A 16,883-nucleotide genomic window follows, 5' to 3' on the forward strand; every position below is an offset into this window, starting at 1 on the left:
GATATACATCCGAATATTTAACTTTTTGAAGTTCTTCTGTGTAAAAAGCTCCCTTAATCTCCTCTTGTTTGGAATCCTCAAGTAAGTAGGTGGTCGGGTTGGTAAACTGTACTTTTTTAATCTTAAATATTTCAGTGGTCCAAGATGGTGTGTATGATTTAGCAAACGCGTGACGATATTTACTTATTCGAACATAATCCCCTTCTCGAAATTTGGGTTTACGTTTATCGACGGTTTTTAACCAGTTGTAAGCAGTTATATACTTTGCATTTTGATCATTAACTTTACTTGGAATTTCCCCCGTAGTTGAGTGTCTGGTATTATTATACTGTTCAACGATAGACGGTAGTATTTTAACCCATTTATAAGAACCTTGCAGACTAAACTGTTTCCACAACTTCGACTTAAGAGTCCGTATCACACGTTCAGCAATACTCGCTTTTAAATTAGAATATGTGCTGTAATGATTTATACCATAGGATGACAGCAGGTGTTTAAATTGTGAATTATAAAATTCTGTTCCATTATCTGTTTGTAAATGTTTAGGGGATTTAGACATTTGAGATAAAATTTTTTTCATACATTTGGTGACTTCAGCCCCTGTTTTTCTTTTAACTGGTGATGCCCAGACATATTTACTAAATGTATTTATAACGATAAGGATATAGTTATATCCATTGTTGTATTTAACAAATTGTGACATAATAGCTAAATCTGCCTGGCATAAATCATGCAAACCTTTAATTATAACATGTCTTCGTTTAAAGTTTTTTCTTGCAGGTTTATGCAGTTCTTTAACGACTTGTTCTTTAAAATTAAACATTTTTTTCCAGCGGGCACTGAAGGGTAATATGAACAAAAACGTTAGGACTTGTATCAAGTTTAAACGAAAGTTTATCACCTTTTTTTATATGTAAACCAGGTAATTGACCGTATTTATACTGTGTAGAATTTATTAAAAGTAATCCATTAAAACTGTAATGCTGTATTGTTTCAATTATACCGTCCACAGTAAATATATATGACACACCCCCATTATCTAATACATAAAACTCCTTGTTCAAACTTGTTTTTTTCTCCCCACTTAAAGCTATAATACATTTACTGTGGTAAGAAGTTGGATCACAAATAAAATATAACGGATTTGTAGAATTATCACAAGACTTTAAATCAGTTAGAAAGTGGCTCCCAAATTTATTAATAGGCATTATTGAATTATACCCCCCTCTCGAAGTTCCTCAATAATGGAAATGATTTCGTTACCGTGAGCGTTATTTCCTGAAGATTGTGATGCTGCAAGCAGTCCAAGTCTCTTTATGATTTCATTGTAATTGTCAAAGTATTTATACTCTGTCGGCTTCGTAGTTAACCGTTTCAATGTTAAAGCACCGCCTTTTTTACCGGTAAGTTTTTTAGTGCGTTGTCTAGTTGTTACACCAAGACCTGAAGGTAGAGAACTCAACCTTTGTCGGGGAGGTTGTGGTCTAGTTTCTAACACTGGTTGTATGATAAAATGATACTTATCTTTTATTTTAGACTCAATTCTTCTAATTGGTAATTCAGGGTTATTGTCTCTATGAAGAGCATTGGTCCTCCGTAAAATATCAACATATTCGTTAACATCTTCACGTTTAAAACTAACAGGGTTAGCCTTAAATAATAATTCATAGAGACCTGGAGTCCCTATATACTTAACATCGTTTATAATCATATCCGGTCCTTCAAACTCAATATTCGAATCACCAATTGAGAATTTTTCGTTTGCTAAATCGTGATACACTCCTAATGTATTATCAAATTCACCTTTTACATCTTCTATATTATTTTTAACGTACTGCCGAGGTAAAGGGTTAGTGAATACTTCATAATATTTCCTCATTACGTCAGGATTATTAATCATACTGTTAAACTCTAGTAGAGTTTCTTCATATAATCGATTGAAATCTTCACTACTATTTCCTACATGTTGTGATGTAAAGGTTGAATTTTCTGCACTATCTCCCCCATGACTTGTTTCGAATGTTTCTTCGATCGCGTTAGGCTGGACAATAGAGAGTTCCCCAAAGTTAGTATGTGTGTTAGATGAAGTAGAACCTTTATTTGGTGATGAAGTAGATTCTTTAATTGGTGATGAAGCTGAAAGTTGGTAATATTTTTTAAGATTCGGCGCGCTTAATCGACGAGAATTAGATACAGAAGATTCAAATTTAGGGTTGACAGGTTCTTGTTTTATATTACTTGTAGGTTCTAATTTTAATAACAACTCCTTGAGTGGTTTTGTTATGGGTTGATAATTTTTTTCTAGCTGACTTTGAGACTTGGTAATATCACTTTTTAAACTACGGTATTTACGTTTTAATGCCTGGCGGGTTTTTAACAGCTGTTTAACAATTCGAGTATCCATTTTTACTAACACTAACTAGGCACACTTCTTCCTTTATATATGTACGAAAGTATCAAACCCTTTGCGATATTTTCCTGAAGATAACAAACAATCCTTATCAATCACTACAAACCCATAGTTATCTTTCCAACAAAAAGAACTAAAATCTTTAAATTTTTGAAAACTCATATCAATATTAACATGGTCATCATATATGTGTTTTAAATTCGTCATATCTTGTTGGAAAATCACTAAAAGATTGGCATTATCTCGCACCAACTGTTTCGGTATAGAGCTATAAGTTTGTGATAAGTAAAAACAATCGGTAAGTTTATGTCTACCAAAACAAAAATAACTTTGAATAAGTTTTTGATCGCAAGAAGCTACATCATCAAAGATTATTATTGAATAGTTTTTAATGTCTTCTGGAGTAGGTATGTTTGTGGAATCACTATATTCTTCATACCCAATTTCAGATATCGGTTTAATTAGATTACGTAGGTATACGTATTTTGGTTGATGAAGTGATTTGGAATAAACATAAATGTTTTGAAATCTTAAACCATTAGGATGAACAATCAACGATAATAATGTATTCGTCTTACCACACCCACTCGGCCCTATAATAAGACAGCGTTTTGAATCACCACCAAATAAACCACCATGTTTTTTTATTTTATTATCCTGTACAACTACATCGTGGTTTGTAATAGGGAGAGATAGTTGTTGTTTTTCGATCTTCATTATATCTACGAATGATGTGGGTATATATAGGGTGTCAGATTATATATAAAAGGAAGTATAATGAGGCAAAAAAGGATTAGTAGAGATCCAGCAGTAAAACGAAGAGGTCGCGGATTATTAAATTCTATCATTAATAAGCTACCAGTCGAGGTACACATCCCAGGTTATTCGTATTGTGGACCGGGGACTAAGCTAGAGAAGAGACTTACACGCGGTGATTCAGGAATAAATTTATTAGACGAAGCCTGCAAAGAACACGACATTACATATTCCCAACATAAAGAACTTCGTAAAAGACACGAAGCTGATAAATTACTAGAAAACAAAGCTTGGGATCGGGTGAAATCCAAAGACGCTACATTTGGTGAAAAAACAGCAGCTTGGTTAGTTACAACGGCGATGAAGGGTAAACGCAAATTAGGTATGGGTTTACGTAAAAGATTTAGACGCAGGTTAAATAAAAAAGGTGGTTCCTTAAAAAGAAAAAAAATTAATTTAAAAAAACGTATTATTAAAACACCTAAAAAAGGAGGTTTTTTACCTTTATTATTACCATTACTCGGGGCTTTAGGGGCTGTTGGGGGTGGGACAGCTTCGATTATGAAGGCCATTAACGACGCAAAAACCAACCGTGAACAAATTGTTGAACAAAAACGGCATAATCTGGCTATGGAAAAAGGAGGTAAAGGGTTATACTTAAAACCTGCTAAAGGGTATGGGATGTATCTAAAACCGTATTCAAAAAACTAATATTCCCCCATCATCCGTTAACAGATGTCGATGTAAGAAAATATGTGAAATTATTAAAAATCCCTCATTTTAGAGGTGTTTTCATGAGAGATACGTTACCAAATAAAATTCGAACAAATGAAAGCGGTATTATAAATATGGATTCAAATAGTGGAAAAGGTACGCACTGGACAGCTTATACAAAGGAAGACAATAACATTATATACTTTGATTCTTACGGTGATTTGCCACCACCACGCAATGTAATCAAATACTTTAAAACTGGTGGTTCTGTGAACATAAATTATAATTATGAAAGGTTGCAACATAATTCATACAATTGCGGTCAATACGCATTACAATTTCTATATAACCACTATAAGTAGGTCCTGTGGATCAGTATAAACAATACAAGCCTCTAGCAAATATGTCGTACAACTTTACCCTGACCGGGAAGTCTTCCACCTTAAGTTATAATTTTAATCCACCCATCTACTTGGATGAAAGTCTTGATTATGAAGTTGGTTTAACAAACTTTTATTCTTTTAATTCCATACCCAACATTGACGAATCTAATAATGTATTTCTCTTTGGTCGCCGTAATTTCACTTATACAGCTAATATCCCCTTAGGCTCATATGAATTAGAAGATATAATTCAGCTTTTAAGGAAGTTGATGAAAGAACGAGATAAAACTGCTTATATTAATATCACCCCAGATAAAAACACATCTAAAGTATCTATTGAAAGTAATTGTGCACTATATTTCACTACTGAAAACTCTATAGGTAAAATTTTTGGATTCAAGAAAAGAGAACTGGAAGCAAATAAAACACATGTTTCTGATGAACCAGTAAATATTTCAGTGACAAACGCAATCTGTGTGGACTGCAATATCGCTTCAGGCTCGTATTTAAATGGGAACCCAGTTCATATAATCCACCAGTTTTTCCCTACCGTACCGAGCGGGTATAAAATAGTTGAGTCACCTCAAAATATTTTATATTACCCCATCAGCGTTAAGACGATCAACAACATTAGTATAAAAATTGTTGATCAAAACGGTAAATTACTTAATTTTCGACAAGAAGAGATTACTTTAAATTTACATTTACGACAGCGATTATAATGGTTTTAAACTTTTCTTACCAACAACCACATTACATAAAAAACTATAAAAGAGACAACCGAAAGCAAAAATCTAACAGTTTCAAAAAAACAGTTGCAATATTAACACCATCTAATCGATTATTATTAAAAAAGCTTGGCTTCAAAGTTTTAGTGTGATGGAGGTGTTACATGTAACTGGGCAACCTTATAATGACACGACTATACAAGAATACCAATTTCACGCCTATTCACCATATATTCCCGGAAAATTGAACTATAACGATGAAATACGAATTCCCATTCAAGATCTAGACGCGTACACGTTACCTTCAACATCATATCTCGACATAGAGGGGAAGCTACTCACACATGATGATAAGGAGCCAACAAAACTAAAATTTATAAATAACGCTATTTCCTTTTTATTTCGCGAGCTTCGGTATGAATTAAATGGAGTTATTATAGATTCTGTTCGAGAGGTTGGACTGGTATCAACGATTAAAAACTATCTAAGTCTCAACGAAAACGAAAGTATTCTATTCCAAAATGCTGGATGGTTTCCAAAATCAGAAAATGAAAAAATAATAGTGGACGCTCATGGTAACTTTAACGTTTGCATACCATTACGATTATTATCAGGTTTTTTTGAAGACTTCAGACGAATTATAATGAATTGTAAGCAGGAGCTCATTTTAATACGATCAAACGATGATGTCGATGCAATTGTGAGTATTGACGAAACCGAACGCCCCAAAGTCGAAATTACAAAATTACAGTGGAATGTAGCCCATGTTAGCCCAAGCATGCGTGAACAACTACGATTAAATAGTATAGCTCATAAAAATATTGAGCTACCAATTAAATTTCGTTCGTGGCAAATGATTGAATACCCATCATTAAATAATGCGACACGGCATACGTGGGCGGTAAAAACCAGTACTAACATTGAAACACCGAGACATATCATTATCGCATTTCAGAAAGGGAGAAAATCAAAGATTACTAAAGATATGAGCAAATTTGATCATAACGACCTTAAAAATATAAAGGTATTTTTGAATTCTGAACGATTTCCTTATAATGATTTACAAATAGATTTTGACACTAACAAATTCGCTCAAATTTATGAGATGTTTGGAAGTTTTCAGACAAGTTATTATAATTTAAACTTAAACCAACCGATATTTAACCCGCAAGATTTTAAAACTAAGACACCACTAATACATATAGATTGCTCTAGACAGAAAGAAGTGATCCAAAATGGGTCCGTCGTTCTCCGTATCGAATTTGAAACAAATACACCTTCAACAACTGATGTATCTGCTTATTGTTTAATTTTACATGAGAAGGAATTTACATACAATCCACTAACAAAAATAGTAAAGCAGTATTAATAAACAGATGTTGTAATTGTATATTATTTGATAGTATCAATTATAAATGTTAGTTTACGATGTATCGCTCACATGAAAACACGTTAAATAACTTTATAGATCATTTAAAAGAACTTAAAAATCAAATTCAGCAGTACGAAGCCCTAAAACAGGTTATTCGAAAACTTAAACAATTGAAAATATGAAACTTGTTATTGACATTCAAGGTTTTAAAATCGAGAATAATAAGTTTATTTGTAAAGAATTAGCGTGTTATTCAGGAGATAAAGTTATAGTATATATTTTTAAGCCTCCTTTCCCATTACGAATGTTACCTCCCAATTTAATTCAGCAGGTGACATGGTTAAGTAAACACCATCACTGCATTTCTTGGAATGAAGGTTATACCCCATTGTACGAGTTTAAAAAAATTATAAGGGAAATAACAGAGAAAGCTGAAATAGTCTATGTAAAAGGATTGGAAAAAGCGAATTACATAAGAAAATACTCTACTACACCTGTAGTCGAAGTAGGTGAATTTCCACCACTACCAGTATCGGAAGCAAAATGTTTTTACCACTCTGAAAAAAAATGTATATGTGCTCTTTCAAATGTATTTTTTATATATGATAATTTTGTAATGGAGTAAATTTTAATAAAAAAATTATATTTTATACTTTTTTATTTTTAAACTCAAACTACAATAATAAATTCTATCTATAGTTCACTTGTACCTACAGGATCCAGCCAAGCAACCTTCACACTCGTAGGAATGTTGACACCATGTACGCATGAATCATGGGATCCTTGGTGGTGTCAGGTGTTCCATGAGCTTAACAGTTCACAGGATTTTACCAAAACAACCTTCACATCTGCAAGGATGTTGATACCGCGCACCCTTCAATCGTTTTAGAATCCTTGGTGGTAGCAGGTCTTCTATAGGCTTAAGACGCTCCAATTGTTGGTATTGAACAAGTTTTGGGAAAAGGTCATCAAAAGTTGAAGTCTTTTTTTGGAATTGTTCCACCCAAAACCAAACTTCGGAAAGTTCAAAAATTCTTTGCAAAGCTGTGTCTAATAGATAACGCATTGTCGGGTATCTGTTAACGTACACACGCAACTTTATGCTTAGACACACATCATCAAACATGTTGTGTTGTCCGAGTTCACAAAGTACCTCTACCCAACAGTTTACACAAATTTTATTTAATTTTTTTTTGTTGGTGTAATATCCAATAGATGTTAGGTTATGTATCGATGTTTCACTGGTAACTAATTTATTCACTTTATCCATAATAAGTTCAACACTTTCTTGATGCATGGTTATAGTTATTTTTACTCATAAACTGATTTTATGATTACATCAATATAGTTATATACCATCAACCCCCCACTCCATCACATCAAAACAGGTTTTAAAACTTGTATCGCTAACTACAAATTTTAGAGGTGAACCAGTTTTTTAGCAAAGTTAGAGGTTAACCAACTTTCTTTGTTCCCAATGTAAATTTAAATCTAATAAGTAGTACAAAAATATTTTATAATTTATTACAAATTGTATATAAAACAGTTAGAATTACAATTACAGTTAAAAAACAATCATAAATTTTAAAGTTTTCAAGTTTCGGTTTTGATTTAATTAACATATTCGGTTTATCGTCAGGTTCAAATGTTTTCGATTTCAGTAGTCTTGCAAACAGACATGTTGAATACTTTATGTGTTCATCAATAGGTATATCGTATGATTCCCATTTGTGTATTTCGATTTTACAGTGGAAACAGCAAACTACATCAGCAACCCCTGTATGGTAAAACCCAGCTTTGCTTAACAACACGGGGTCGACTAGTCCTCTCCAATATTGAAATGATAGTAAACGATTCTCAAACGAACACATACTACCAAAGTTACCATCGTCAAGACACATGTTTGACTAAAAAAGTTATACGGGAATATAATTTATATAATATAAAATTAGAATGGAGGGGGGTATAAGCCCATATATTTTTAAACTCACCACATTAATAACACTAATTACGCTATAAAACAGAAAAAAATAATAACATTAATAAAGAGTAAAAACCAACAATAAAATATAAAACCTTGACAGCTTATTTATTCTTTTATTATCTAACTATCCGTAACCGGATATTCACCTTTCTTTGCCGTCTACCAACCTCTCGTATTACCAAAAAAGTAAAAAACCAACAATAAGAGATAAAACCAATAAAACTTTGACCGCTTTTTTAACTTTTTGTTACCTAACTACCCGTGACCGGATATTCACCTTTCTTCACCATCTACCTACCCACCTCCCACCCTCATTGTTTGATCTGGTAGTGGAGAGTGGTACCTGCCACAGAAATCGAAAATAGTCGCACTCAAGAGTTTGAGAGGTATAGTGATCTGTCCGTGACCGGATAATCATTTTTTGTCCACCTACCCAACTTCCACCCTTATTAGTCTGGTGGTGGAGGTGCTACCTGTGATAGGAATCGAAAATAGTCGCACAGAAGAGTACGAGAGGTGTACTGATTACGGGAATCTATTCTCCATCAAACATGTTAGTAAATGTTAATAGTGACGTATGTGATTCTAGCACGGACTGGGTGGTAAATAGCGACACTATTGATCCCGGCCCATGCGATTCTACAACAAACCTGCTGCGATCTGCATGGAGTCTCTCAACAATCCCGGAGGACTCTTCTTCAGAGGATGACGGGGTGGAGGATGAAATAGATGAAGAAAATAACGTTGATGATAATATGATTATAGAAAACGGACGTGTGTGTGAGATAGAAGAAATCTGTTGGCAACCTATGATTGTACCACCCGATCTTGTCGGTGTAATCATAGAACTTTAAGTTATAATAATTTGTAACATGTTAAATTATAATTTACTTTGTATACTTATATACCATCCGAAAATGTAATTGATAATAAATTATTTACAAACTTATTTCCACCCTTTCGTTACAACCTGCAAACTACAATTTTTACCGTTTTTTCATTTAAAACTAGATTAAATAGAACTTTAAATAAATGTTTAAATTAAATTTTATACTACAACCTGCTAAGTTATATTTTACTACCCAAACATAAAATTAATACTAAACTGTTTGATAATAAAAACTTATTTTTTACTCTTTAAGTTAAAAGCGGTTAAGATGGATACCAAATTAAAATTTATTACTTTTTATTTAAAACTACTTTTAAAGCGATCGAATTATGGTGTAAATGATGATATAAGCCTTACTAAGATGGAGAGAAGAAATTTTATAAAAATTAGACTGACCGAACTATAGAACTTGGTTCACAAAAAGTTTATTCAAAATGGTAATAAAGTTATGCTAGAATAATTATGAACTTGATAGGTATAAAAGCTTAATTTAAAATAATATTTTAACTTTTTTTAAAGTAAATTTGTTTATTACCCCCTTCGACATAAATATTATTTTATAAAAATTAAATACTTCTCAAGTTTAAAGTAAGAAAAACCAATGAAATTGTTAAATACGTTTTTATTAAAAATAAACAAATAAACATAAATATAAAATTTAATATATATACACTTAAAAAATAATTAATACTAACTAAAAATAAACATAAATACAAATATTGATCCAATATATACACTTTTAAAATCATTAATACTAACTATACAGGGTTGCAGGGACCACCTACGGGGTAGAATCTGTAACAAAGAAATAGCAACATTATAGAAAACAGCAATTAAAGAAAACAACAACATTTTAGCAAATTAAAATTCCGTAATAGAAAATTTGTAAAAATTCGTAAAACTGTTTTGTTATGCTCGTAAAAAGGAAAAGTTAGATTACGTAAAAAATTGTATTAATATATGAATAACGTTAATAGAAAAACGAATTAAAAATCCGTAATAGAGGATTTGTAAAAATTCGTAAAACTGTTTTGTTATGCTCGTAAAAAGGAAAAGTTAGATTACGTAAAAAATTGTATTAATATATGAATAGCGCTAATAGAAGAACAAATTAAAAATCCGTAATAGAGGATTTGTAAAAATTCGTGAAAAACTGTTTTATTATACATAAAAGTAAAAGTTAGATTAGGTCAAAAATTGTATAAAAAACTCACACAACATATACCGCTTTATGCACCTTCATCCCGCATCCCGCATCTCAGGACATCACCAGCGACATTTTTGTTGAATAAGTCTGTAACAAACGAAAAACGTAATCAGTATTGCAATTGTTAATATTAGCATTGCTCTAAATTTTGTTAGTATAGTCGGTTCGCTAAATTCAGGCACAATTAGATAGTGATTTTAGTAAGTAATTTTGTCAATTTGTTAAAATTTGTGAAAAAATAATTACTAAATAGTTAATAATTACTATAGCAAGATGTAGAACAAATTAGAATATTATAATGGTGTACAAAAATTAATGATCACGCTTAATAAAGAATAAATTAAAATTTCGTAATAGAAAATAAATTTAATTTTCGTTTGTAAAAATTCATGGAAAACATTATCACTATTGCGATTGTCATTATTAGCATTGCTGTGCATTTTATTAGTAAAATTGTTGCAACATGTTATAATTAAAAATTCTTACCTCGAGAATCTGACCTCACAGCATTGGCCAGGGAAGCTTTTATATTAATGAGATCCTGTGAAAGCCGGATATTCTCCTCGTGAAAAGCCTCGGAAATTTTTTCACCATATGAAAAAATGTTTTGGATGGCTTTTTTAAGGAGTTCACTTTCCTTTAAATTCTCATTTAACCTTTCCTGAATGCGGTCTTGATGACGTTCAAGAGCCGACACAAGTCCTCCCTTAAAATCCTCACATAATGCTTGGTGGTAAGCTTCTGCGCGGTTGGGGATTTGGAGAACTCTCATCACTACATTAGTGAGTGACGGCTCTGTTCTCGATATAAGCTCTTTTTCCCAGACTTGGGTCTCAGTCATAGGTTTCATGGGTATTTCCTCTTCAGCTTGGGGTTGAGTTATATGTGTCTGTGTTAACCCCTCTTCAGGTGATGATCCCAATTCGGAGATATTTAATATATCTCCGATAGAGGGGTAACCCTCGATAGAGGGTTTGTTGCAGGTTTGAAGTGAAGGGTGATCAGATGTCCCGTCTTCAGAGTCGGAAATATCTTCAAAAGATGTAGAGTGGTGTTTTGATGTTTGCACGCTTGGAGAAGCGTGCACCTCCGCCGCTACTTTGAAAGTTTGCGCCGCCACCGCTGTATTTTTTTTAATTTTTAGAATTAAGCGTCCCATCTCGCTGCGTGGCTGATTTAGGGGGAGTGTTTCGCTCCCCACATAAATGACGCTTTCCTCTGACGGCGCTCTCTTTCTGCTATCCCTCACTCCCGATACCGATGGAGGGACGAACGACGAATCAACACTAAATACATCCCGTCTTTTTTTCGACGGCGGCACCTCCGACTCTTCACACAGAACACGCTTTCCGACACTTACACATTGCGTGTGACATTTAAGAGTTTCGAAATTTAAAATATTATCTAAATCCATTTCACCGGCGGATGGAAAACAAGACTGGAATAATCGAGCGAACATCTCAAACTGCAATTTATAAGTGAACTCAACCAAACAAAGTGGTAGGGTAGATCCAGTTCTAAATCGACCCGACGCAATACCAGTTCTGAAACCAGTTCTCAAACAAAGAAAGGTGGATAACCGGTCAAGGCTTTGGTTTACCTAACACTGGTAGAGGTTTTTTGTTTTTTTTGTCTTAAATTTTTTTTTTTTTTTTTTTTTTTTTTTTTTTTTTTTTTTTTTTTTTTTTTTTTTTTTTTTTTTTTTTTTTTTTTTTTTTTTTTTTTTTTTTTTTTTTTTTTTTTTTTTTTTTTTTTTTTTTTTTTTTTTTTTTTTTTTTTCATTTTTTATATTTTTTTATTTTTGAGGTTTTTTTATTTTTGATCCTACCACCACCTTCCAACCACTCTAATGAAAGATCTTGACGGTTGGAGTACAAAACTATCGTTATTTTTTAGAAAAAATCACGCATAGTGAGATAAAGCGGTAAAAATTGTTTTTTTATCCTACTTACACATTTCAACCACTCTAATGAAAGGTCTTGACGTCTAGAGTGTAAAGCTATCATTATTTTTAGAAAAAAATCAAGCATAGCTCGATAAAGCGGTAAAACCTGTTTTTTCATCTTACTACCACATTCCAACCACACTAATGAAAGGTCTTGACGTCTAGAATGTGAAGCTATCATTAATTTTTAGAAAAAAATCATACATATCGCGATAAAGCGGTAAAAACGGTTTCATCCTACCTCATAGTCAGTATATACTAATCAGTATATAAATACTAATCTGTTATTACTTGAAAATAACGAGGATATCCAGTTTAAAACTGGTATCCAACTGGTATTTCCAAAACTGGTATCACCAGTTTAAAACTGGTATTTCCAGTTCAAAACCGGTATTCGAAAACCGGTTTATATTTATACATCACACTTCTTTCGTTGTTGTTTATTTTTGTGTCATACGTTCACCAAGCTTCAGTCAAGAATCATGCAGTGCGACTCCTGTTTAAAAGTTTTATCCAGCAGAAGCAGTGTAACTCGACATAAACGGGAAAGTTGTCCACAACGGTTTAATAATAAAGTGAAAAAGGTGAAACTTTCAGGTGTTGATACATCAGCTAATATAAACTATTCGGCTACTGCAGAAGCAACTTCCCGTCCTACCGCAGAAGCATCTAATACCCGTTCAGTTAAGACTAGATCCAATATTATAGAATGTCAAGATTGTTATAAAAAAATTTGTGGAAGAGGGCTAACAGGACATTTACGTAGTAATTCACACAAAAGTGTTATTAATTATCTAGACAGTGGGGTTGAGAAACTATCAAGTTCGTTTAAAAATCGTATTAGTAGTTACCGTCTTACTAGCAGCAAACATCACACCGACCACTTGGAATTTTTTAATGAAATTGAGGGAAATGTTTTGAGTCTTCTACATAACTATTTACACGAATTTAAAGTGATAAAAGTTAATGTAGAACTTTACTCTATGTATACAATACCTGAAAAAGATACTTATGATTTAAAATCATTTAATACTCAAAATCAAATTATTACTATTTCTACTAATCTGAAACAAGCATATCAAGATTTTATTAGTGAAATATTACCCAAGGTTTCGGAAATACAAGAAAAGGATTCTGGATGGAGTCTTTTACAAATCCAATCATTAGAAGTTAATATCAATAAGTACAACCCTCTACGATCTTCTTCATATATCAGGTTGCCACGACAAATCGAGGTAAAAAAAGCGGTCATTAATATAATGAATAAAGATGAAGCATGTTTTGGTTGGGCGGTAAACGCATCCATTTTTAACCCGACAGGTAAATCCAATCTTACTACTTCTTATCCGCATTATACTAGTCTCTTACAGTTCCATAATATAGAATTCCCTATGAAATTGTCAGATATACCAAAATTTGAATTACTAAATAATATTTCAATTAACGTTTTTGGGGTCAGTGAATGTTTTAAAAATAATGTTACACAATTGGAAATCGTTGGACCACTGTATCATACAAAATCTAAAAAATCTACACATGTTAATTTATTACTTATTTTTGATGATAACGGGAATAGTCATTATTGTTATATTAAAAATTTATCACGGTTAATATCAAGTCAAAAATCACATCATAATGGTCAGACTTTTTTATGTAATGGTTGTTTACAATTTTTCTCATCCTTGGAACGTCTTCACAAACATGAAGACAATGATTGTAACTTTGTATATACTAAGCTTCCAACTACAGACATGATTCTCAATAAATTTGGACGTCTACAAAAAGAAAATATCTTACAGTTTTCCAACTTTCATAAACAAATGCAAGTTCCGTTTGTTATATACGCTGATTTTGAAAGTATACTACAACCGATACAACATGCGACACCTTCTGATAATTCCTCATTCACTGTTAAAACCTACCAGCACACACCATATTCATTCGGTTTTTATATTAAATGTTATTTTGATGATAGCTTATCACAACTTATTATTTACCGTGGTGATAATGTGGCTGAAACATTTATTCAAAAACTAGAAAAAGAAGTTTACACTATTTATCATAAATACCTTAAACATATTAAACCCATGAAAAAACTCACAACGGCAGAGGAATTACAATTTTTTGAAAGTAAGTGTTGTCACATTTGTGATAAACCATTCGATATTAACGAAATGAAGGTTAGAGATCATTCGCATTTAACGGGGTTGTTTTCGGGAGCAGCTCATAACGCTTGTAATTTAAATTACAAATTACCAAAATTTATTCCTGTTTTTATGCATAATTTAACCAATTACGATGCACATCTTTTTATAACAAAATTAGCTCAAAATAATGAAAAAATTGATGTTATTGCACAAACTAAAGAAAAATATATATCATTTACCAAATTACTTTTAGTTGATCGCGGTCTAGAGCAAAATACATATTTAAAATTAAGGTTTGTAGATTCTTTCAGATTTTTACCTCATTCACTAGATAATTTAAGTAAAACTCTCAACGGTGATCAATGTCTAGAGTTACGAAAATATTGTCGGTCAAATGAAGAGTTCGGATTGTTACGGCAGAAAGGTGTTTTCCCTTATTCATACTTGGATAACTTTTCAAAACTTAGTGAGGTATCTTTACCTGCACAAGAACAATTCTTCGATGTTTTAAAAGGTGAAGGTATTTCCGATGAAAAATATTTACGAGCTAAGCAAGTTTGGGAAGTTTTTGATTGTAAAAATTTAGGAGAGTACTCTGATGTTTATTTAAAATCGGATGTTTTATTATTAGCTGATGTTTTTGAAAATTTTCGGCGTAATTGTTTATTTAATTATAAATTAGATCCTGCTCAATATTTAACAGCTCCATCACTTAGCTGGGATGCCATGTTGCGTAAAACTAATATTCAGCTTGAATTATTAACAGATATTGATATGCTTCATTTTTTTAAAAAGGGTATACGTGGAGGTATAAGTCAATGTAGCACTAGATTTGCTACTGCAAATAATCAGTATTGTGAAAATTATGATTGTTCTAAACCTACTTCCTATATTCTTTATTTAGACGCAACAAATCTTTATGGTTACGCTATGAGTCAATATCTTCCACATGGCGATTTTCGGTGGTTAGATGGTGTAGAAATCACTAATTTTGATTGTTTATCAATCGATGATGAATCTCCGAAGGGGTATGTTTTAGAAGTTGATTTAACATATCCTGAAACATTGCATGATCATCACAACGACTTACCGTTTTGCCCTGAAAATATAATACCTCCTAATGGTAAAGATCCCAAACTTGTATTAACGTTGTTACCGAAACATAAATATATTATCCATTATAGAAATCTAAAACAATGTGTTGAACAAGGGTTAAAGGTAGCTAAAATTTATCGAATTCTAGAATTTTCTCAATCACCGTGGTTAAAACCTTATATTGAATTGAATACGAATTTACGCAATTCCTCAGATAATGAATTTGATAAAAGCACATATAAGAATTACACCAACTCTATTTATGGGAAAACTATGGAAAACGTTGATAAAAGGGTTGATATTAAACTATTATCCCACTGGGAAAACTTACCCGGTAGTATCGGTGCTGAAGGATTTATTAGTATGCCGAATTTCCACTCAGTTTCAATATTTTCTGACAATTTAGTCGCAATTCAAATGAATATTTTAAAAATTGTTTACGACAAACCCGTATATGTCGGTTTTTCGATTTTAGAAATATCCAAAATTCGTATGTATGATTTCTTTTACAACTATATTAAAGCTAAATATATGGGTGATGCAACCCTTTTGTATACCGACACTGATTCTTTAATTTTACATATTCAAACAGAAAACGTGTACCGCGATATTAAAGAAAATCTTGATTTATTTGATACATCTAATTACCCAGTAGATAATATTTTTAATATACCCAAAACACCATCAGTAGTTGGTAAATTAAAGGATGAGTTTAAAGGTCAACCAATTACAAATTTTTGTGGTACTGGTGCCAAAGCTTATTGTGTGACATTGAGTAACAATAAACATTTTAAAAAAGCAAAAGGGATTTCCAAAAACGTTATAAATAAATCTTTAACATTTACGGATTACAAACAAGTGGTTGATAATGCTAATGCAAAGATTTATCGTAAAATGTATACATTTAAGTCACATTTACATGAAATGTATACCGAGTTAAAAAATAAGGTTGCTTTAACTTCCCACGATGATAAGAGGTATGTTATACCTGGGGCTATTAATACATTAGCGTGGGGTCATTACAAAATAGATGCCTTTATACCTGACCAACAACAAAACAATCTCGATTATTTAATCCAACAAGCTAAACTACTTCTACCAGAACAAGAAAATAATGATGGACGCGAATTTTATGTAGATAGTTTTGAAATGGATTTATTATGAAATCGTAGTGGGGGACTAACCATCTGTTGGTGGGGGGTTTTAGTTTATAACGTGTTGTAGAGAAAACTTATACAGTTGTTCTTCAGCTT

General features: G+C 32.2%; 3 protein-coding genes across 3 annotated transcripts; 2 read left to right on the forward strand and 1 right to left on the reverse strand.

Annotated features, from left to right (window-relative positions):
* Window positions 1–5,142: 5,142 nt before the first annotated feature.
* On the forward strand, window positions 5,143–6,360 carry LOC126883437 (uncharacterized). The gene has a single exon (XM_050648984.1). The coding sequence runs from the start codon at window positions 5,143–5,145 to the stop codon at window positions 6,358–6,360; it is 1,218 nt and encodes a 405-aa protein (XP_050504941.1).
* Window positions 6,361–9,243: 2,883 nt separating this feature from the next.
* LOC126882981 (uncharacterized) lies at window positions 9,244–12,276 on the reverse strand. The gene is made up of 3 exons (XM_050648118.1): window positions 10,930–12,276; window positions 10,451–10,530; window positions 9,244–10,031 (listed from the first exon to the last, which is right to left on the reverse strand). The coding sequence occupies exons 1-2, from the start codon at window positions 11,900–11,902 to the stop codon at window positions 10,466–10,468; spliced, it is 1,038 nt and encodes a 345-aa protein (XP_050504075.1). The 5' UTR covers window positions 11,903–12,276; the 3' UTR covers window positions 9,244–10,031; window positions 10,451–10,465.
* A 594-nt stretch (window positions 12,277–12,870) lies between these two features.
* On the forward strand, window positions 12,871–16,794 carry LOC126883438 (uncharacterized). The gene has a single exon (XM_050648985.1). The coding sequence runs from the start codon at window positions 12,871–12,873 to the stop codon at window positions 16,792–16,794; it is 3,924 nt and encodes a 1,307-aa protein (XP_050504942.1).
* The last annotated feature ends 89 nt before the right edge of the window (window positions 16,795–16,883 follow it).

The sequence above is a fragment of the Diabrotica virgifera genome, chromosome 4, assembly GCF_917563875.1.
Source record: "Diabrotica virgifera virgifera chromosome 4, PGI_DIABVI_V3a".
Classification (NCBI taxonomy): domain Eukaryota; kingdom Metazoa; phylum Arthropoda; class Insecta; order Coleoptera; family Chrysomelidae; genus Diabrotica; species Diabrotica virgifera.